At 41.6% G+C, this 24,353-nt stretch overlaps 1 protein-coding gene across 1 annotated transcript; it reads right to left on the minus strand.

Annotated features, from left to right (window-relative positions):
* Positions 1-15,768: 15,768 nt before the first annotated feature.
* On the minus strand, positions 15,769-19,726 carry LOC149318240 (G protein-coupled receptor 35-like). The gene is made up of 2 exons (XM_089507760.1): positions 19,680-19,726; positions 15,769-16,717 (listed from the first exon to the last, which is right to left on the minus strand). The coding sequence occupies exons 1-2, from the start codon at positions 19,706-19,708 to the stop codon at positions 15,769-15,771; spliced, it is 978 nt and encodes a 325-aa protein (XP_089363886.1). The 5' UTR covers positions 19,709-19,726.
* Positions 19,727-24,353: the final 4,627 nt, after the last annotated feature.

Below are 24,353 nucleotides of genomic sequence, written 5' to 3' on the forward strand. Positions count from 1 at the left end.
TGCGATGCGGCAGCTAACAAGGCCAATGCAATTTTAGGCTGCATCAATAGAAGTATAGTGTCTAGATCAAGGGAAGTCATAGTTCCACTATATTCTGCTCTGGTCAGGCCCCACCTGGAATATTGTGACCAGTTCTGGGCGCCACAATTCAAAAAGGACATTGAGAAACTGGAGCGTGTCCAAAGGAGGGCGACTAAAATGGTGAAAGGTCTGGAAACCTTGCCCTATGAGGAACGCCTTAGGGAGCTGGGGATGTTTAGCCTGGAGAAAAGAAGGTTAAGGGGTGATATGATAGCTCTGTTTAAATATTTGAAGGGATGTCATATTGAGGAGGGAGCAAGCTTATTTTCTGCTGCTCCAGAGACTAGGACCCAGAGCAATGGATGCAAGCTGCAGGAAAAGAGATTCCACCTCAACATTAGGAGGAACTTCCTGACAGTAAGGGCTGTTCGACAGTGGAACACACTTCCTCGGAGTGTAGTGGAGTCTCCCTCCTTGGAGGTCTTCAAACGGAGGCTGGATGGCCATCTGTCGGGGATGCTTTGATTTGGATTTCCTGCATGGCAGGGGGTTGGACTGGATGGCCCTTGTGGTCTCTTCCAACTCTATGATTCTATGATTCTATTCTAAGATGAGTTCTTGTTACCATGTCCAACAGGAGCTGCTAGTGGAAATTAATTATGCATCCAAGATCACGCAAACCCCAAAACACTGCATTGCAGCATACATTGTTCAAAATAAGATACTCTGGACTTGCCATCAAGCAAACCCCACAACCCTGTTACTATGATGAATGCAACTAAGTGGTTATTTAGACTGAAAATAATCCTAGTAGAATGTGATCTTTCTTCACATGCTGCATTGAACAAAGTTCACATGTTGCCAACACCCCCCCCCCACTTAAACCAGGATAATTTATTTTGCTTCCCCCCCACCCCAATTTTCCTAAAAGATTTGCATTTACTTCGTGAATAACCAATACGAAAAGACCCGGGATAAACTGGAATAAAGCTCTGCATGCCTTGAATACATCCGCATCATCGGCTCCATTTTTATTTCAGTGAGCATCAGAACTCGCAGACATGTGCCTTAAGTGTGGTTCTGATAAAAAAAATATAGTGTGAACAACAAAGCCAGAATGCGTGGGTGAGATTATTCGGATAGTCACGTTAAAAAACAACAATGTCTGAATAACCCCTGAGAGAGGGAATATGTGTCTTTTATCATATCTGCTAATGAAAAGGCCTTGCACTTTGACCTGCAAGTCCTGACTGCAACAACACTGCTTGAAATCCACCAAAAATATTATTTCTGTGTAAACTGTCACTATTCCATAGCCCCATATCCAATTGTTAATTCGTTCTGGAGTAGATCCATTGAATCAATAGGAACATGACTAGTTAGTATCAGTGGGTCAGCTCTAGCAGGGACTAACAATTTTGGGACTGTTATCCTCCACTGTCCCAGTAAGAAAAATGATCAGAATTTCTTTGCAAAACTATGGCCTAAATACCCTAAAGGCACCAGAAAATGTCTGATGTTGGAAGCTAAGCAGGGTCAGCCCTGGTTAGTATTTGCATGGGAGACTACCAACAAATGCCAGACACTGTAGGGTAGGCTATGTTTCAGAGGAAGAAACTGAGAAAACTTCCTCTAAGTATTCCTTGCCTAACAAAACCCTATGAAATTCATATGGTTGCTATAAATTGGCAGGCAATTTGAAGGCAGATCCACAGAGATCAATTCTGATTCTTTCCCCTTTCCATTGTAAAATAGGATACCCGATGCCATAAACATTTATAACATTGATCCAGGGACACTGCATACATAAGAAATTATGATTGACAAGCAGTAGCTAGACTTCTGGGTTGAAATCCAGGGCCCATAACCCCAGGGCTCCTCAAATGGTACTCAGAGAACAGAAGAGAGAAGGAAACATGTTTGGTTTAACACCTGGATGGTGTAGGCATGCTAAGGCCCACAGGGACTAAAGCCTGCTAGCTCTTCTGTCTTTAAATTATAGCCATAGGCTATCCGACTATAATATAACATGTTTTATGTTCTGCAATGTTACCTTTTTCTACAGTGAAATAGTGTTTGTTTCTAAGTAAATTTGTTCAGAATCAGGGTACCAAAGCAAACTCTATTTTAATCTTATACACATGGCTGTGCTCTGATCTGAGTTTTAAATCTACACAGATGCAAGAGTAGTTCTTTGCAGGGATAAATTGTACTTTTCTTATCATGCCCTAAAATTACCTGTAATGTAGAAACAATTGTAAAGACTGGAATGTGGAAGGTGGGGAAAGATGTGTTAGTTGGGAGTTTTAAAGCTGAATATACATTTTGGATTGAAGGCTATCCATTTCCCCAATCCCCCAACCATTTATTTGTACCACTTTTCACAGAAAAAAGAAGTGAAATTTTGATGTCAGCACAGTGCATGCATTTCTAATTTCTAGGGAAAGGCCAGTTCCCAAACTGTTTGTGGTTAAACAGTTTAAGTACCTTGTCTAAGAAACAGTTTAGATAATACAATGTGATGACTGATGTGTTGAGATATGACTGATGGAGCTTGAAAAGATATGTCAGTAGCGTGCCAATTTTAACATTTGAAATAGGTTTTATCTTAAATAAAATAAGTACCATCAAGGGCTGGCCTGAAGAAAGAGGCTCCTCCCTCCCTAACTGTCATATTTCGGCCTCTGAGGGAGAGAGAAGGCTGGCCCAGTACCATCAGGGGCTAGCCTGAAGAAGAAGAGCCCTCCCTCCGGTCCATCTGCCTTGGTCCAGGCCTCAGAGGGAGAGAAGAATGCTGGACCTGATTCCCTCCCCCCTCACCATTCCCTTCTCCTTTTGTGTCGTGTCTTTTAGATTGTAAGCCTGTGGGCAGGGAACTGTCTGTTATCCCCTCTATTGTAAACCGCTCGGATTCCCAGCCCAGACAAAATAAAACCTATTATTATTATTAAATAAGTGCAACCAAAAAAATAAAAAAATAAACCCTGCCTCTTTTAAAGAGGAGAAATTAACCTTTTAAATGTTGAAACTAATTATGGAGTATTTATAGTTATTTCCATTTCAGATAATTTTGCCACTATATTGGTGTATATGCCAGGGACTGAGTTTTATATACTATGATAAGGTTTATAGTCTGTTGAAAGATTTTAGGAAAAAAGAAACTATTTTAGTCAATGGGAACAAATTTGGTATCAATCCCTGGCACATTAGGAAAACAAATGATAGAAGCACTATGGTACATCAAATTAGCAGCTGTAATGCTCCAGACATCCCTCAATGCATTTATCAATTCAGATATTATTTGATACAAAATTAAAAGTGCTCGCATGAGTGGATGTGCTCCACAATGACCCACATAGCACCGGACATAGGGAGTGAGAACTGCATGTAGCTGCAGGCATGTGGAACGACATGGGAAGGAAGCTTACAAGAAAGAACAAAACCTCGCACACACACCTACTGTACTTTCTGACAGGTAACCAACAACCAAAGGACGAGTTCTGCCAGATCAAACAAGAACAAAAAACCCTTTAATCTTCTATGTGTTCCCCAGCACTCCACTCAGCACTCCGATCCTCTTAATTTTGGGAATCCAGACCTTGTGTAAGTGTTGTAAAGTCTATGAAGCATCATCAATCACAGGGGCTGTACAGATGGGCGGCATGCAGCCACCCCTTTCCTGGCCAGATCAGGGCCGCAGCAACCCCATGCTGCAGACCCGATTTGGCATCTGGAGAGTGCAAAAAGGAGCCACAAAAGCGTATATGGCAAAAGGGTACCATAGCCATGGTGGCGCGGCTTTATGACGCCCTTTTGGTGCTGCATCATGTGGATGCAGCACCAGAGGGGTGTCATGATAGCCCGTGGGTGGAGTTAGGGCATCCAGTGTGCGGATGCTGAGTCCTGACTATGCCCACAGGCCGGCACAATATGCCGGTCTGTATAGGACTGCAGTCTCCCAAACTTTAATACAAACTCTTCAGTTTAGAAACCTCAGCTTCCCTCAGAGATAATCAAACTTTTGGTTTCCCACGGAACTCTCATGGGTTGAGGGTATAAATATCACCCCCAAAACAAAACCTTTTTGTTACAATTGCAGCAGTCTGTTTTCTCCCACATGCATGGCTCCTCAGGTTTTTGTCTGAGTCTTTTGTTCCCATCCTCTCCCAAAACCTGCATGCTCAGACGTTGCGGCTTGAGTTGTCATACTTCCTGGCTTTCTGTGGAGCTTTGTCTTCAACACAGGTATCTGTTGCCTCAACCCACCTGCAGTTTCTGCTTTCCCCTTTCAATTTTTTATATTCTGTAAGCTCTGTATGATGTGATTTGCATGTGTTACTTTAGTGTGTGTGCTACTTTTTATTTTTCTTAATAAGCTTGTGTATAGTTTTTCAATTCTGGGGTCTCCATAGTGAATACTGGTATAATTGGTGCTGGATTGTGCATATCATGTTACCCCTCTTGCATAGCCAAGCTGGGTCTTTTCTCAAATTAAGTCAGATAGATTGCAATTGATAATCGAAGCTCTACTAGTCTCATACATGTAGGATAACACAGCCAAAGGATTCAGGGACTGGTGACAGTATTAAACTGTACAGTATGTATGTTAACTGATGTCAAGTCGCTCTTGACTTTTGGCAACCCTATGAATGAGACATCTCCAAGACACCCTATATTTCAATAGCCCTGTTCAGTTCTTGCAGACCTGACTGAGACTATCCCCCCTTCTCCTGTTGCCTTCTATCTTACCAAGCATTATTGTCTTTTCTAGTGAGCCATGCCTTGTTGTGGCATACATACCCAAAGTATAACAGCTACATTTTAGTCATTTTGGTTTCTCGGGAGAGTTCAGGATTCATTTTCTCTAGGACCTTTTTTTTTGGTGTGTATTTTTAACAGTTCAAAGTATCTGCAGAACTCTTCTCAGGCAACACGTCTCAAATGAGTTGATTTTCTTCCTATCAGCTTTCCTCACCATCCAGCCCTCACATTTGTACATATGACTGGAAATACAATAGCATAGACAATTCTTAGTAATTCAGTGAAATCTTTGCACTTCAAGATCTTGTCTAGTTTCTTCAAAGTTGTCATTCCAAGTTCTAGTCTTTTCATTTCTTGACTGCAATCTCGATTATGATTAATGCCTGATCCAAGATATGGAAAATCATTAACTGTTTCCATTTCTTCGTTGTCTACATTAAACTTATCTTAACAATCCATGGTCATTATTTTTGTTTTCTTTACATTCAGCATTAAACTATTCTGTTGTTTTTAACTGTTAAAACAGATGTTACAGACCAGATCCTTCTCTTCCTGTTCATCCTCTGAGCAACACAGAAACCAAGAACCTCAGCCAGCCTTAAAGATAAAACTGGAGCGCATGACCTCAGGAGGAAGGCATCCTTCAGGAGCAGCTTCAGACTGATGATAATTGCATCTTCATTCTCTTAACCTTAACCATCTCACTCAGTCCTTGGACTCATCCTTCGCTTCTCTCAATCTTGGGGACTCTGCTGATTCAGCTATGTCTCTACTGAATTCTACTCTCTCTTCAACTCTTGACAGCTTTGCCCCAGTATCTACGCGTGTGTCCTCCTCTTCCTCTACGACTAGGCCTTAGCCCTAGATCACTCCCATTGTTAGATTTCTCCGGTCCTGCTCCTGAGCAGCCGAACGTCTCTGGAGAAAGTCCAGGGAGTGGGCCAACTTTATCCACTATAAATTCATTCTTTTATCTTTTTCATGCGCAAAACAAGACTACTTCAAATCATTGATCTGCGCCAACGAGAGGCACTCGCAGCGTTTGTTCTCCTGTTTCAACACACTGTTAAAACCCTCTCCTCCTTCCATCTCTCCATTATTTTCTCCCTCCGACTTCACCAATTATTTCATTACAAAGATCACTACCATTCGTTCTGAGTTAACTCCTCATGATTTGGCTCCCACCATTAATCTCCTCACCCCTCCTACTAATAAACTCTCTGTGTTTCCTCCTGTTTCTTTGGAAGAACTCTCTTTGCTGCTGAACTCATCAAAACCCACCACCTGCTCTCTTGACCCACTTCCTTCTTGTCTTCTAATCTCTATAGCCCCCTCTTTGTTACCCTCCCTCCTCTATATCTTAATCTTTCTCTCTCTCCTCGGGTTCCTTCCCCTCAGTCTTCAAACATGCCTTAGTTTCCCCTATCCTGAAAAAACCCTCTCTCGACCCCTCTTCCTTGGCTAGCTATCGTCCGATCTCTCTTCTTCCTTTTCTCTCTAAGGTGTTGGAACGAGTTGTCTATTCACGCTGTCTTGAGTTTCTTGAAACCAACTCCATTCTGGATCCCTTCCAGTCTGGTTTTCGCCCACGGCACTCCACAGAGACGGCCCTTACTAAGATCTCGAATGATCTTTTGCGGGTCAAGGCGAATGGCCTTTATTCTATCCTTGTCCTTCTCGATCTGTCTGCGGCCTTCGACACCATGGACCACTGTCTCCTAATAGATGTACTCTCTGACCTTGGTTTCTCGGGCTTTGTTCTCGATTGGTTCACATCTTACTTGTCAGATAGATCTTTTTCAGTGGTCTCGGGTGGTCAGACCTCATCTTCTGTCCCCTTATCTGTTGGAGTTCCTCAGGGCTCTGTTTTGGGTCCCCTTCTGTTCTCTTTATACACACTCTCCCTTGGCAAACTTATCAGTTCTTTTGGTTTCTCCTGCCATCTGTACGCCGATGATACCCAACTGTACCTTTCCACCCCTAATCTTTCGCCAGTGCTAGAGCAGCAAGTATCATCCTGCTTAACAGCTGTCTCCCACTTGATGCACCATCAGCGTCTGAAGCTCAATATGTCCAAGGCTGAGCTTCTTGTTTTCCCTCCTAAGCCCACCCTTCACTACTCCTTTTCTATTTCTTTCAATAACATCTCTATCCAGCCGGTCCAGGAAGCCCGCAGTCTTGGTTTCATCTTTGACTCCTCTTTGTCATTTATCCCTCAGATCCAGACTACAGCCAAAGTCTGTAGATTTTTTCTCTATAATATCACCAAAATCCGTCCATATCTCTCAGCTTCTACCGCAAAAACACTGGTCCATGCCCTAGTGGTCTCACGACTAGACTACTGTAACCTCCTCTTGGCAGGGCTTCCCCTCTCTCATCTCCACCCATTAATTTCTGTTCAGCATTCAGCTGCGCGCATTATTTCACTCGCTCGCTGTTATGATCATGTCTCCCCTCTGTTGTCCTCCCTTCACTGGCTCCCTTTTCCTTTCTGCATCAGGTACAAACTTTTGCTACTCACCTTTAAAGCCCTGCATGGGCTGGCCCCTCTTTATTTAACCGATCTTCTCTCTCCCTATATCCCTACTTGCACTCTCCGCTCTGGTAGCCAAAGTCTCCTCTCTCAACCCAGGATCTTCTCTGCCCCATCCCGGATCCGTCCCTTCTCTCTTGCTGCCCCCTCATTCCTGGAACCTTCTTCCTCTGCATGCACGGTTCATCACTTCCCTAACCAGCTTTAAGGCTGAGCTGAAAACCATATTGTTTAGGGAAGCGTTCTCAGGGAATTTGTGATAGTCATCTGGCTGTCTGATAATATTTGATGTGATGTGATTTGTTTTTATATTTGATGTTTTTAATTTGTTTTTTTCTTTTCTATATGGTAATTTTATCAATTCCTCTTTTTAATTGTTACTATCTTAGAGTGTACGCCTTGGGCAGGCTTTTATATACTCTTTAAGTTTACCGACTTTGTACTGTGCTGTGTATAATTACAGCGCTGTAGAAATAAAGTTTAATAATAATAATAATAATAATATCATCATTGCTGCCGGCATCATCATCATCATCATCATCATCATCATCATCATCATCATCGTGCCATGTTTTGCAGGCAAACCAGATATAATTGTCTACTCCACCAAAACCAGTGAGTAGCAGCCACCAATGAAAATAATAGTTTTTATTGTTTAGTACTAAATAAGATATGCGTGAGAAGAATGATGTTCCTGAAACAAAAAGCTTCTCTTCCACATATTGTATTTCCTCTTTTTAGAGGGAAGCAACTGAACTGGGGTTCCCGTTTGGGTTTTCTAAATTGTACTATTTTGCTGGGGTGCGTTAAAAAAAAAGATTGTGGATGTTGATGGCAAAAAGACAAAATACATCTTTATTCAGATTCTTGACTTATTTTTCTAAGCATGAAAGCTAGAGTCCAAGGAACAATGGCCATATTCCTGTGCTAAATAAAGAATGAGAGATAAAGGGTCTGAGAAAACATCAGTGGGCTCCCTATTATTCGATTTAATAAGCATACCTCTATTAACAAAACTTCTGACAGTAAAGTTGCTTTTTACAAAGTTTTTATGCTTACTCAGCCCATTCTTTGTTCCTCATCCTCTATCTAGCTGGGAGTATTTTGGCAGCATTAGGGCTGGAGAAATACAGACTTTCAATGGCAGGCTACAATACCATGCCTGCAGTAAATTGTGTAATAAAGCCTGTGTAATAACCTCATTTTTACAGTGGATTAAAACAAAGAATGAGAGATAAAATGGGAAAGAATGGAATTGTGCTCTAGCTGAAAACTACAGGAGCTTTATGTGCCTGCCAGTAATAGGTAAGGTAAACATCTGCTGCTTTCAGAATCCCTTGCTGAGTGTACATGAACAGCAAAACAGAGGGGGGGGGGGGGGAGAGAAAGCAGATCACCAAAACACAGATCTATAAATTTGACCACCAAAATGAAAATCTTGAGAAAACCGAGACTGGTGAAATAAAAGTCATCTATGTATACATTTTGCAAAAAGCCTTCATGTCATATCCAGAAAACTTGAATATTTTCTGCTTTCTTTTTTTGTGGTGTAAGAACCTGTCCCTATCGTTAAGCACCTCTCATGCCCCATGCTGTATTTTGGGGTCCTCATATTTTTATAGCTCATGTTTTTGAAAGATCAATGACCTTTCAGGAACACTAGGTTAGGTTCCCAGGAGAAAAGGATAGTTTTCCCGAGAAATGTGTACATCCAGGTGAGCAAAACCATCAAATCTAAAGTGTTCCTTCCTTCTCCCAAGTAGTCTCCATTTCTTCTCGAAACTTGACACAAAGGATCACTTTGCACCTAAAGCCGTAAACCAGTCTCTCTCTGTCTACTCCCTGTTGTGTCCCCAGCCAAATCTCTCCATCCACTCATCTCAGGGATATCCTGATCCAATCATTGCTTTTGTTACACTAAAATTAAAATTATCAACAGTTTGGAATCCCATTGTACATTTCTGGAACAAGTCATCCAACCTTTGTTACCTAGCCAAATAGCCTATTGCCTAGGGCTAGTTTTAAGGTATAAATATGGTTTCAAAACCAAACCTCTGCACACACAGCCAGCATACACTCCTGAACTCTGTGTATGCTCTGTGTTGCCCTCACCCCTCGTAGTCTGAGCCACTCCTGCTTTCCACTGCTTTCTCATCAGACAGGTAATTATGACCACACAGCAAATCCCTAAAACTCCACTATCCTATTTCCATATTTCCATTTAGGTTAGCTCTGTATGCTGTGTCTGTTTAAACTGATATCTTGCATGTGAGATTGAACTCTGCATTTTTCTATATAAAACCTTAATTCACTCAAAACGTAGGAGTCCTTCCAGTTAGTACTGGTACACATTGGCCCATAGGTTGCCCGAGCCTCTTGCAAAGCTAATTTCCCCAACATTTGAAGTATGACTGACAGCTTGTGGGGAATGCCCAGCCCCCCCCCCCCCCATCGCCTGTTCTTTGGATAAAACTATACATTCCATGTTATTTCTCCCTCTGGTATCAAATCTTCTGTTAACAAAATAATGCTCTGGAACACATCTACTGAGTTAAGTGAGGTATACCTGTATTTTCAAAATGAATGTTTTTCATACGTGCTTCATATCTTATTGATCACCATGTTCTTACACTGGTTTAAAACAAAGAATGAGAGATAAAATAAATCAGTAAAACATAAAAGTAGTGTATGAATCATTTTTGTTGAGGTATGACTTCAAGCAGATTCTGACTTATGGCAATACTAAGGCAAACCTATCACAGGGTTTTCTAGGGCTGAGAGTGTGTGACTCATCACAGGTCACCATAGGGTTTCCATGGCATGGCAGGGAATCCACTCCTGATCTTCAGACTTGTGGTCCAATGCTCAAAAACCACTACACCACACCAGCTTTGAACCATAGTCCAGATAAAGATAAATTAAAGTAGGGGCAAATTAAACAGTCTGGGAAAATAAGGCATTTCATGGGTATTGCATTAACATCAAGGTTGTGCCAGGAAATCATATGTGGAGAAGGCATTTATGAGGTTGGGTGGTACCACTAAAAATGTCCTGGGCTGGACATTTGTCATGCTTTACTTCCATGGGATACACTACTTGTTTATTATACTGACTTTCTAAATTAAATTTATAACGCACCTGTCTTCACATACTTAAACAGGGCTATAATATCATATCTTAACCATCCCTTCTCCAGGCTAAACATCCCGAGCTTCCTAAATCTCTTCTCATAGGGCATGGTTTTCAGACCCTTCGCCATTTTGGTTGCCCTCCTCTGAATACACTCCAGCTTGTCAATATCTTTTTAAAATTGTAGTGCCCAGAAGTGGACACAGCCTCACCTTCAATACTGTGCCCAATTCTGGGCACCACAATTAAAAAAGGATGTTGAGAAGCTGGAGTGTGTACAAAAGAAGACAACCAAAATGATGCAGAGTCTGGAAATCATGCCCTATGAGGAGGGACTTCAGGAGCTGAGCATGTTCAGCCTGGAGAAGAGACAGTTAAGATAGCCCTGTTTAAATATTTGAAGGGGTGTCATACTGAGGATGGAGCAAGCTTGTTTTCTGCAGTTCCAGAGAACAGGACCAAGAACAATAGATTCAAACTAGAGTAAAAGAGATTCCACCTCAACATTAAGGAAGCATTTCTGGTAGGCAAGAGCTGTTCAACAGTGGAATATGCTGCCTCTGAGTGTGGTGGAACATCCTTTTTGGAGGTTTTTAAACATCTGTTGGGGGACTTTGTGTATTTCTGCATGACCCTTGTGTTCTTTTCCAATTCTATGATTCTAAGAGAAATCAGATCAGATGACACATCACTGTTTTTAAGTGGAAGAAGCATATGTTGCAAAACCCTTGCTATTTTTGATTCCTCCTTTTCTGAAGTAGATTGCCTGAATAAACTGGTATTGCCTAATAGTTTCTGTAGAAGTGGTTTCACCACGAGCATGTTTCAGAATACTCTGAGCACACAGATGGGAAAATGGCCAAGTGCTGGTTTATTATATCTTTGTATTCCCATTTACAACTGTATGTAGGCTAATAGTCTTATTGGCGTTTATATTGTTGATTAATTAATATAGACTCCTCATATTTTTAATTCCTAAAGGGATGCATACTTTTCATTTCATTTCATATTGATTGAGATGGAATTTTCACTTTACAATTTACAGCACATGGCTGAAACTATGTTAATGGAACAACAGTCAGCACATAGATGCCACAAATATATGGTCCAGCCAGTGTGGAACTGCAAAGAAAGGTGTGTTGTTGTTTTCAAATCAGCTTACGATAAACCTAGAACTCCATTTCCAGACAATACCTCTTCATGTTCAAACAACACTAGACAGGCATTTACCAAAGAAAGGGAACACACAGTACTGGTAACTGGCTATGAAAGTGCAGTGGAGTTCTGTTCCCTTTGTTATTGTCATTTAAGTATCATTCATGACATAAATGAATGAAGCGCTTGCCTGTCTGCTGATCATGGCTGGTGATTTTATCATATTTTATTATGTGTCTGTAGTTTTGGAATTATGATTTTAGTGCTATTTGTGTATTGCATACACTTTATGAAGGTTTTTAGTTGTTCTAGAGTCTTTCTTTAAAAAGGTTATTAAGACGGATCTCTTCCAGCAGGCCTTTCCAGATTAGGTTAGAGCCATTACAATTGCCTCCCCCCTCTAATGGTACATCTATGTTCCAATATCAAAATTGAGTGATACCATCCCTGCCTCATTTCTTGTGCTAATCTGCCTGAAATTTTAGTGTATTCCTATTGGACAGTTTTAAATTTGGATGTTTAATCTCTTTTTATGAGTTGATCACTGTTTTTATGATGGGGGAGAGGGTTGGGGTTTTGGGGGTTTTAAATTGTAATTTTTAATTGTTTGAACTGTTTTTAACTGTTGGGATCTGCTTTGATTCCTTTGTAAAAAAGTGGGATACAAATAATAATAATAATAATAATAATAATTATTTCTTAGGTAGGATGCTAAGTATAAATAAATAAATGAGAAAATAAAAATATATAATTTTGCCATGAGAGCTAGTAGGACCAATGGCAAAGCTGTGCTGTTAGCCACCTGAAAGGCATGTGTGTGAGAGAGAAACTAAGGTCCAAAACACACTGCAGAAATAATCCAGTTTAAGATGGCTTTAACTGTCCTGGCTTAGTGCTAGGGAATTCTGGGAAGTTTAGTTTTGTGACACATTTAGCCTTCTTTCTCAGAGAGCTCTGGTGCCACAATAAACTACAATCCCCAGGATTGAGCCAGGGCAGTTAAAGTGGTCTCAAACTGGATTATTTCTACAGTGTGGTTTGGACCTAAGAGAAAGAATTGTGCACATCAGTGGGGCCACCTCTATCCAGGGAAAGAAAAATGGTGCCCATTTATACCATTTTCAGTAGGGAGGCTTTGCATTTTGATGCAACAGCAACATAAAATTAGAAGGAACCCACCAGCACTACTACTGGCATATGAATTTTGATATACTCTTTAAAAATCAGCAAAAATGCTTCTTCTTTTGCATCAGTTCTGAAACTGTACATAAAGTACTCTTAATGAGACCATTTGGCCCCACCATAGGAGCTTTAAGCCTATGAAGTCTTTTGTTGCATTGCTTTTTGAGCCTATAATATAAAGCCACCTATTAGCTATAATTTCACACTTTATTAAAAATAAAGAATTATCCTTTATTCACTTTGATTCAGACTTATCATACATTTCACAGAGCATGGAAACTTCAGAGAGAAAAAACCCACAGTTCTTTGTTTATAAAAAATAATAAAAGAAACCTGCTCAGTGTAAGAATGTATTTATGCATGAAAACATTTCTATCCTGCCCTACATCACAAGATCCATCCCAGTAAACACAAGTAAAATACATGTATATGGGTAAAATCTGATCATCATTGCTATTAAATTTGGAGCTATTATTTTAATTGGAGCTAATCATTAGATCTTTCTTTCTAGTCCTTTTTAGGTTCTGCACAGCATTTCCCAATAACAGCTATATTTCTTAATAAACAGTGACTATACAATTTGATTGATATTGATCAATTAGTTTTATTTGTATTTGAGACACTGCCCATTATAAAACTTTATGTTAATACAATATAACTACTTTAAAAAAAATTCAAAGATGACCAGAACACATATTCATGTATAACAATTACATATAGGGTAAGAAATAAAAGAACAAAACCATAATACAATAATATATCACTACAGGCTAACACTGATAGTGGCAACTAAGGGCCTGAACAGACAGGCCAAAATAAAGCTGCTTCGGGTCACTTTGGAAGTATGGTGTTTAAATGATACATACATCCTAAGAGTCCAGAAGCTGCGCCAAAGCCACGCTCTACTACTAAGGACTGGAGTGCAGCTTTGGCACAGCTTCTGGCCTCTTAAGATGCGTGTGTCATTGAAACAGCATACCTCCAAAGTGACCCGAAGCAGCTTTATTTTGGCCTGTCTATTCGGGCCTAAAGACATCAGATTCCTAGTGCAATTTGCAGCTGATCTCTTTAGAAATTTGCAATAGAACTTTCAGGCTGCTACTGCAAATGTGACCAGCTTGATTGTAATAGGTTTAATGTAATTTGCCAACATGTCATAGATAATATTAAGCAATACCCAACCAGCTCTTTTTCTCAGACAAATTCCCAAGATGTGAGCAGTGAACAGACTGCCTCTCAGGCTCTGTCTTTACCAGATTGGGGCCGTGGCAATTACATGCTGTGGCCCTGATCTGGCCTTTCCACGGCACAAAAAGGAGCCACAAAAAGAGCACCATAACTGCTGTCACCACGGCCTTTTGGCACTCTTTTGGTGCTGTGTCATCTGGAGCGCCTCAAGGCTCTGAGTCCTCTGGGGTAACTTGCCGTGTGATGCCATGCCCCCAATCTGCCTTGGCACAAGCCTTTGATGCCGGTCTGTCAAGGCTCTGAGTCCTCTGGGGTCACTGTGTAATGGACAGTGTATTAAATTAGGAACCAGGCCTTCCACCTCCCTAGAACTAGGGTTGCCATTCATCAGGACCTCCAAACCGGGACAAATGTAGGACAAAATTTTCAAATGTAGGACACATTTTTTGGTGCCCTACATTTGAATAGGAGCCTCAGAGGCTTTCCCTCTCAGCCTGGGCCCCGCCCTCGGCAGGGGCGGAGCCCAAGCAGGGACGGACTCCTCCCCTTCAGGGAGGTTTTCCCTCTTGGCCTGGGCCCCGCCCTCGGCGGGGGCGGAGCCCAAACGGGGAGGGACTCCTCCCGTTCAGGGAGGCTTTCCCTGCAGGCCTTAGCCCAAGCTGCGAGGGAAAGCCTCCCTTAGCTTGCCATATCTCGCCCGCGGGCGGGGGCAATCCCAGGAGCGGGGCCAAACTGGGGCGGGACCGTGCGGACCCGCCCCAAACTGGGAAAGTCCCGCCCCCAGGCGGGAAATGGCAAGCCTACCTAGAACTGTAACTACATAAGCATAAAGAATTCTTTAAAAGGCTAAACATAGAGAAAGCACTTGAAGTTGGCTGGCAAGCACATATTCATAAGAATCCACCTCAAAAATCAGGTCTCTAATCAAAAATCGTCCTTATAGATTTAAAAAAAAGAAGGCCTCAACACTCTCAAAACTGACATTTCATTTATATATTAAAAATTATTTCAATGCAAATACAGCATGACAAATGCCTCTTAAGAAATAAACTTTAACATTCAGAATATACTTTAAAACGTGGAATATAAAAGTGAAATCTTGAAGTATGAAAAGCAGGGAGAAAAACAGGGAAGACAAACTACAATACATTTCTAACCACGACACTGTCTCAAGGAAATATCTTCCTTACTCACTTTCACTTTCCAAAGATGCCCAATTTGCCAAGTAGTAAAAGCAGTATTTGGAAAAGTTACTGTACATTTTTGTACTACAATTCTGGAAGCCCCTAGCCAACATGACCAGTGCTGGCTAGGCTTTTGAATTTCATAGTTCACATTCATTTGTTATTGTTAAATTAAGAACCACTGACTGAGATTATTGGCTTGATATATAGCCTAGATGATATCTCTGAAAAACTCAGTTAAGATGACAAGGCTTTGGACAGAAGATTGAATTATAATGATTAGCAGAGTTTCTGTATAAGGATAATCTGCATATTGGATCGGGCCCTGTGAGTCACAAGTGGCCCTTTCACACTAGACAGTTATAGAACTATGTTTTGCGTTAACCACCATGGTTCCATCATGCTAAAGTGGAATCATGAAAGGGCTCAAGATGTATTTTGTGTGTAGAAATATCTTATAGTACACATTGACTCCATACTGGTGTCACAGGGCATACAACTTCAATGGGATAATAAAAGCTATTGAGGCAGCAATGAAAGGAATAGTCATTTTGGACAGTAAAAACAGCAGCTGGGAATGACTCTGGAGTTCTCAGCATGATTTGACCTTCTTTACTAAATAATTACAGAGTCCTGTTGTTCAGATTCTTGATAAACATTGGTAGATGGTCCCAAGGAAGCCTCCTGAAATTCCTTGTTTACAAAGTAAAAGCAAATGGCGTCCAAGCAGCAGTTGGTGTTGGCAAGAATTGCTGCCAGGTTTACAAAGATTTCAATTTTTTCTGTTTCAGTGCAGTTGGCTTTTGTGGAATCAGCAATGAACCGAGAGAGGATTGCAACATTAAGAGGTAAAAAGCATACAATGAACACAGTCATATTTGCAATAATTATATTGATTGCTTTTTGGATGAGCTTTGCTTCACATGGATGAGTGTTTTTCTTCTTCATGAGTTTTTTTGTGGTTTGAATGGAACAGAAACTCAAGATAGTTAGAGGTATTAAAAATCCCCAAATGACAGAGGCAAAAAGATGTACTGATGGTTCTCTGGACACTTTTCTAAAACAAATTTCTGTTTTAGATCGTCTTTCTACAAGTTTAGTTGTACATAGTATCATTATGAGTAAGGTCCAGAGAAGTCCACAGACAGAAGCTGACTTGAGAGGGGACCTTATAGTCTTTGCTTTGAGGGGGTATATTATGGCGATGTATCGATCGATTGCTGTTATAGTAATGAGGAAGATGCTCATGTAGCGGTTAACAAAGTATGCAGACTCCAAGACTAAACACACTGTATCCACAGTTTGTTTCTTATAAGCTAACCTAAGAGGCAATGTCAAGACAAGTAGGCAGTCTGCAACAGCCAAATTGGTCATATATACTCTGGTTTCAGTCCATTTGTTCAGTTTGCAACAGAACACCCTTAAGGCCCAGACATTTAAGATGAGTCCACAGAAGAAAAGCGGTAGATAAACAGATTTTTCAGTGTCATATATGGCTTCACTTCCACTCTTGTTGCTGCAGTGTGTGTCATGCTCTTTGTCTTGGCTCATTAGTACGCTGATTCTGTGAAAGAAATATAGTTATGGTTTCTTTAATGTCATCATTGTACATACTGTTGTACATGCACTGGTAACCTCACTACTCGATTTCTGTAACATGCTCTACATGAGACTACCCTTGTGTTTAGTTTGTAAGCTTCAGTTAGTACAGAATATGGCAGCCAGGTTGGTCACCGGAAAATCTAGACCACACCCATCTTAAAGTCACTCTACTGGCTGCCTATTGGCTTCCAGGTATTGGTTATCACCTTTAAAGCCCTACATGGCTTGGGTCTAAACATACTTGGTTGAATTTTGGGCAAAGTGGTGGCATACTACTGAACATATTCAGGAAAGTTCAGGAATGTGCCAGAGTGCCCTTTTGAACCAAAGAAACCTAGCAGAGGGCAGGGCAGAGCCCTTCTTCCTTTTCCCAGAAAGGAATGGCAGAAGAGTAGATGTTTTTGTTATTGTTTTGCTTTGGCTTGGATTTTTGTTTGGATGGTTTGGCGGTGACAGCAACTGAAGAGTGGCAAGGCTCACTAAAACAGCCAGGGTGATCTTATGTGGTCACAGGCTACAGAGATTATCACACCAGAGCCAATTCATCAACAATCATGGCATTAGAAGAGAACATGACAGTACTACTACAGCGGTTGATATTTTTGCACTTGAGAGCAATAGTGCAATAATGGCAATATAAAAGCCAAATAATCTCATGATTGTGTTCCACACATCTCCACTAATAAAGTGTTATTACATTGTCTTTGGTTGTTTTGTGCATGCACCATTTTGCACAATGGCACATCCCTTACACCAGATGTTTCCCTCCCACACAATAAAATACAGTATGCCTGTGTCATACATGGGTGTGCCATACACAGCTTTCAGCTTACTCTGAAAGTTGTGCACTGGAAGAGGCAATGGTGTGCATGCCCGTGGAGTGTGTGTGTGTGTGTGTGTGTGTATGAGCTCCATTGTTTTTAATGGGGCTTGAGTATATGTGGTATTTCCCTTACATGGTGTGTGTGTGCGTGTCCAAAACAGATCCCCCATGCAAGGGAAGGGCGCAGTATAAAACAAATTAAAATTTACACATTACTTTCATCCAATGCAAACAAATTCATGTCCCATACCTTGCAAATAAGACCTAAATCCACTGCAACATCGATCGTAAGCATGAGAAGGAACTGCTGCCAGTGAAATGCATTGTGGATAAATGTTCCAGATTGCTTCGCCAATCTTGAGAATGAAACACAATTGACTTTCGCAACTGCCCAATCGCACTTCATTATCATGGTTGAGAAGGCATTCATGGGACTTCTTCATGAATGACTAGTTGCTGGAAGATTCCGGGGACTTCACGGGAGAATCCCCATATAAATGTGACATCATGCAAAAAACCTCGCTGCAATCACACCATTATACCAGAAACATATATTTTACTTCCCACTTTTCCTCTCATGTGATAATCTATGTTTTGCACATCGTTTCTTTACAAAAACATTGTATACATAGGCCTGTACCATAATCCTTGAGCTGGTCCAGATTGGCCATCCCAGAATTTATGTGCTAGTGGTAATACAAGCAGCTTCATTTAATGCCACTTTGGGCTGCTGCTTCCCATTCCCATGTTGACACACTCTTTAAAAAAAGAAGAAAGAAATGTATGGTCTCTTCTTCCTTATTAATTATTGTGCTGAATGAGATCACACATACCACATGCAACAAGAGTGTCCTTCAGTACTTTAAACTGAACCTACAGTCGCCCCTCCATTTTCACGGATTTGAAATCCGTGCCCCTCACATATCTGTGGTGGGCAAATGGAGGGAGACTAAATGGAGCATGTGTCCACGGTGCACACCTGTGACATGCCTTCAAATATTTAAACAGGGCTATCATATCACCTCTTAACCTTCTTTTCTCCAGGCTAAACATCCCCAGCTCCCTAAGTTGTTCCTCATAGGGTATTGTTTCCAGACCTTTCACCATTTTAGTCACCCTCCTTTGGACATGCTCCAGTTTCTCAATGTCCTTTTTTAAATTGTGGTGCCCAGAATTGGGCACAGTATCCCAGGTGGGGCCTGAAAAAAGCAGAATAGAGTGGCACTATTACTTCCCTTGATCTAGACACTATACTTCTATTGATGCAGCCTAAAATCGCATTGGCCTTGTTAGCTGCCGCATCGCACTGTTGACACATGTTCAACTTATGGTCTACTTGGACTCCTAGATCCCTTTCACATGTAGTCTTATTCAGCCAGGTGTCGCCCATCCTATATCTGTGCATTTCATTTTTCTGCCCTAAGTGCAGTACCTTACATTTCTCTGTGTTGAACTTCAGTTTGTTAGCTTTGGCCCAGTTTTCTAGTCTCTTCAGGTCATTTTGAATCTTGATCCTACTCAAACCACTATGTCACAAATAAATAAATATAATTAATTAAATCACAGATTCAGAGCATTGCCTCAGCAGGAGTGTCTTTTTAAAAGGAAATAGAACATCTCAAGCCAACACTGTAGCTTGCAAAGGGTTTCCTAAGCTTTACACTGCATATTTTCAACAATAGCCAGATCAAAAGCAAAGCCTGAATATTTACCTTGCAGCCCTTGAAAAACCAGGGAACCACCTTTTTGGTAAATTTCAACTATAGACTCCTGTATAGACATAGCAGTTGTGTCAAATCTGGCAGTTGTTTGAAAAATGGGCAGTTGTGGTACATGGAAACAAATCTAAATAGCAATCATCCACAGCAGAGACAAGCTATCTGAGTAAAATGTCTTCTGGACAGATATCTCCTAATAGTACCATCAAAACAGGTAATGTGAAGCTATCCAGTCTTTTCCCTCTTAACATTTGTTTTGGTGGAAACAACAACAAAAAGGGAAACCTGGCAGGAAAACCCAGGAGGTTTACAAATGAAAGAAATAAGGTCTGGAAACCTGCAAATGTGAACAAGGCAAGGTGATTGCAAAATAAATGCCCTACCTGGAAACAATAGTCTGGGATATCTTCATAGAGCAGAACTTAAGTGTTTATGAATTCAAATCTACTGGATCTTGTCTTGGTTTATTAAAGTGATGAGACTGGTTGTCCACCTTGCTCCTGTGAAGATCTTGTTCTCACAGTCCTTTCTTCTTGTGTCTTCACCAGCCAGCCTTAGTCTGTCAGGTTCCTGTGTCAAAAAACAGTATATACTGATACTGATCTCAGTTCTCGAAATGTCAATCCTTATTTAACTTTAAAAGCTTTTGACTTTTTATATACTCATTGCCAGATATTATCTCTCTTATCATTTGGTGTGAAGAACCTGACCAATTGTACTTACTTTGTACAAAATGCTACTATTGCTGGCTGATGCATCAAAGCTGTTACCAATGGCGTATGTTCCTTATACATCATCAGGGCTACAGGTTATGTAGATTATAAAGTGCAACCACCACTTTGATATTATCATAGCACAGTCTCTACTTCAGCACTGATAATATGGTAAAAGCTGAGGAGAGAGTAGGCTGTGCCCTTCTGCACTAACTTAAATGTACAAGTGAACTGGATGCTAACAGCCTCTGATATTATAGATAACTAATAACCTTTAATGCTCTTCTAATTTCAGAGATCCCTCCCTAGGTTCTGTTTGTTTAACAAAGTTCTTGAAGATCCCCCAGCTTTCAAGTGTCTGAGGTTTCCTGATTTGTCAGTCCTTCCACATTTCTATCTCTTTCTTTTCTTTGTCTGTCATTGATCTTAATGGTCTTTTGACAAACCCTTTCCTTTCAGCTCAGATACAGCCATGTACTCTTGAATGTTTTTTTCCCCTGCCATCTGCTTACAAGATGTACCAAACTCTAGTCTTTTGCTCACATGTTTTCACTTGTCCAACAAATGGTTTTAGATTTCCTGGCTCAGGAATTTCTGAAGTTTGATTCTAAATGGATAGGTACAAGTCACAGGCAATATACAAATGTAATAATGATTTAATGTAACGTGATATTATGTATTTACTTTTATGATTTTTATATAGTCCCCTGAAGAAGGCTTCAAGACTACACAAAAGCCAAAAATATATCAGGTTTTTCTGCTAATGAAACAACCACGTTTTGAGCAGTTTGTTATTTCTTCTGTGGATCTCAACAGATGTGCCCGATTTTCATTTTCTAACATTGATTTTAAACCACATGGGATAATCTGAGGTTCTGTATGTTATCTACAAAATTTGGTTGAATATTTATAATGCAAACTTTGATCTTGATAGTTGTTAACATGTGAAAGAAATTAAGACGGAGTAGTACTGTTTTAAAGGTAGTTTAAAAAACTTCTTTTCATCATTTTTCACTCTCTGTTTTAAATTATTTAAAAAATGATTGTTTAATTCCATTTCAATGTTGATTTTTGCATGTTTTTAACTATGTTGTATTTTAATTTCTAAACTGCCCTGGGTTCCAGTTCTGGGGAAAAGGTAGGGTATAAATAAAGTTAATAATGATAATTAGTATCAATATGAGTTCCCCTGGAAGAATACAGTACAGAAATAAATATCATGTCTTGTTGACTTGTTTTATTACTTGTTTGTTACAGGTTACCCCACCCAAACTTCATCTTCATCTTCCTCTTTCCATTGCTGTCAGCATCAGCACTCTCTCCCACAAAATCTCTTTCTTCCTCTTATCTTTCCCTACTCTTTTCCTTCCAATGTCTGTTTTTATTCGACCTCACAGTGTAGAAGAAGTCAAGTGAGATTAATTAGCGAAGAAACTAGAAACAACTAGATAGAAGTAGATTGGGAGGGAATTCTGAAATGCAGACTTGTCCTCTTACCCAGGGCAGGTGCGGGCAGCAGAGGAAGAGGAGGTAGGAGGAAGAGAAAGAGAAGCAGCGGTGGGGGGAGGGGAGCAGAAGGAAGAGCAAGAAGAGCGGAGGCGGCAGATCGCTCCAAATGGAATCGACTTTGAGTGCCCATTGGCGGCTCCCATAGTGTGAAACATAGGAGTTTATCGCACTGCGTTCTGAGACCGTTCTCATCACGTGATGAGAACGGAACGCATTTGAGTATACCGCACAGTATGTGTTCCAATCGGGTTCTCAGAACGCTTAAATGCGTTCCAAATGTGTTCCAGGAGGGTACAGATATGAATGTGTTCCCAGAGAGCTGGAACGGGATGAGAACGTTCCAACAGAGGTGTGTGCGGTATTCTTATGTGTTCTCAAATCCGTTCTCGCATTCCTCCGTCTCCTGATTGGCTGAAAGAATGACAGGCAGGGAGGGAGGCAGGCAGGCGAGCGACTGCAGTGAGGGAAGCTGTGTGTGTGTGAGGGGGGAAAGAAGGAGGGAGGGAAGGGAGGAAAGTTGGGACAAGTGAGAGAAGAGGAAAGAAGGGAAAGAGAGAGAAAGAGAGAGGGAAACAGGGGGGCCAGAGCAGAGATCAAGAGGGAGAGGGTCTGGCTGCTTCTGCGGGGGGCCTCTAGTGTCATGTCCAGCGGGGCTCCTGTGCTGGCAGCCTGCAGGAGGCAAGGATGGCAGGAATGCCCAGGACCTTCTCCTCCTTCCCTCCAGGAAGGAACCCACAAAAGCTCCTCTGTTTGGAGCAACACACAAAAGCAAGCAAACAACTCCCAGAATTCCATAGCAAAGAGCCAGACAAGAATTAAAGCGGGGAGGGAAGCTCACAGGCCCCACCTGGAATATTGTGTCCAGTTCTGGGCACCACAATTCAAAAAGGAGCGTGTCCAAAGGAGGGCGACTAAAATGGTGAAAGGTCTGGAAACCATGCCCTACAAGGAACGACTTAGGGAGCTGGGGATGTTTAGCCTGGAGAAGAGAAGGCTAAGAGGTGATATGATAGCCCTGTTTAAATATTTGAAGGGATGTCACATTGATGAGGGAGCAAGCTTGTTTTCTGCTGCTCCAGAGACTAGGACCCGGAGCAATGGATGCAAGCTCCAGGAAAAGAGATCCCACTTCAATATTAGGAGGAACTTCCTGAGAGTAAGGGCTGTTTGACAGTGGAACACACTCTTTCCTCAGAGTGTAGTGGAGTCTCCTTCCTTGGAGGTCTTTAAGCAGAGGCTGGATGGCCATCTGTTGGGGATGCTTTGATTGTGATTTCCTGCATGGCAGAATGGGGTTGGACTGGATGGCCCTTGTGGTCTCTTCCAACTCTATGTTTCTATGATTCTATGAAGGCACACATTACATGCGCACACACACAGGAGGCAAAAGGCTGACAAGCAGCCAAAATGGGGAATTGGGATGACAGCAGAGGACTCTTCTTTTCTAACCGGTTTAAAGAGCTTCTTTTCTAACCGGTTTAAAGAGCTGCTATGGCTGCTGGGGCTCTGCCATTGGCCCAGTCCCTCCCTGGCAACTTGCTTTTCTTCGGCTTGAAGAGACCTGCATGGAGCTCCTCCTTCTTCCCAGCCTTGCAAAGGTTTGGGATGTAACTTGCAAGGCTCATCTCTCCTCATTTCTCTTTCTCCCTGCCTTCCTCCCGATCCCTCCTTCTTCCCTCCCTTCCCTCCCTCCTCCTTTCCCCCCTCTCTCTCTCACACACCCCCCTTCCCTCACTGCAGTCGCTCGCCTGCTTGCTTTCCTGCCTCCCTGCCTGTCATTCTTTCAGCCAATCAGGAGACGGAGGCGGCCTTGGTGGAATATGTTCTCGGAACGGTTTCAGGAATCGCTGTGCAGTAAAATGCAGTTCTGATCACGGTCTGATCACGTTCTAGTTTACTAATGCAGTAATATCTGTTCCAGGAAAGTTCTCATCACGTGATGATAGGAACGTTCTCAGAACGCAGTGCGATAATCTCCATAGTGTGAATGGGCCCTCTGCTTCTTTGTGTTTTAACTGCCTGCCATTGTCCGACTTTATTCCAGCTTTTATCTGATTGTGTCCTGTATATTATCATTAGATGCTCTCAGGGTGTTTTATTTGGAAAGGTGGAATATATAACTTGATATTTACAAACACAACTACAATGCACTTTAAAGTGTGTGAATAGAAAGCTAATGCACTCCAGGAGTAAAGCTGGAATGAAGGATGACTGCCAGTTTCACAACTCTTTGAATGTGAAATTGAGGACCTTACTGCACAGGGGCTCCCTGGAACGGAATGAGAATGGAACAGAAGGGGCCAGGAACGAGTGGGGGGCGCATTTTACTGCACACAGAAGTCCCTCACTTGTTCCATTCCCTTCCATTCCATTCCCAATCCGTCCCAGAGGACACGATTTTTTGAGAACTGTTCTGAACAGTTCTCAAAAATCACCTCTGCTGGGATGTACTGGGAAGGGAAAGGAAGAGAAGGGAACGGAATGAGTGAGGGACTTCTGTGTGCAGTAAAATGCATCCCCCACTCGTTCTGTTCCCTTCCCGGGCCCTTCCATTCCATTCTCATTCCGTTCCGGGGAGCCTGTGCAGTAAGGTCCTGACAGTCATCCCTCATTCCAGGGATGTGGAATGAGTGCATTAGTTTTGTGTTCACACATGTTTCTGTTCACACATCATTCCAGGGATGTGGAATGAGTGCATTAGTTTTGTGTTCACACATGTTTCTGTTCACACATCATGTGGTATCGTTGTTTATTTAAATTCAAGGGCAGTCAACTTTACATTTCAACCCTCAGCCCTGCAGTCAGTTGCATAAACAGCATCTCGTGGCTCTCATG

This window comes from Sceloporus occidentalis, unplaced genomic scaffold (genome assembly GCF_023333645.1).
Source record: "Sceloporus occidentalis isolate IW3139 unplaced genomic scaffold, rSceOcc1.0.p SCAF_2, whole genome shotgun sequence".
In the NCBI taxonomy this organism is placed as follows: Eukaryota; Metazoa; Chordata; class Lepidosauria; order Squamata; family Phrynosomatidae; genus Sceloporus; species Sceloporus occidentalis.

What these genes read in the sequence shown, in the direction of transcription:
- LOC149318240 (XM_089507760.1), bottom strand. Translation starts at nt 19,708, where the DNA reads ATGAAGATATCCCAGACTATTGTTTCCAG. An exon ending in TCCCAGACTATTGTTTCCAG is followed by an intron (nt 16,718 to 19,679) that starts GTAGGGCATTTA and finishes TTTCTTTCACAG; the next exon opens with AATCAGCGTACTAATGAGCC.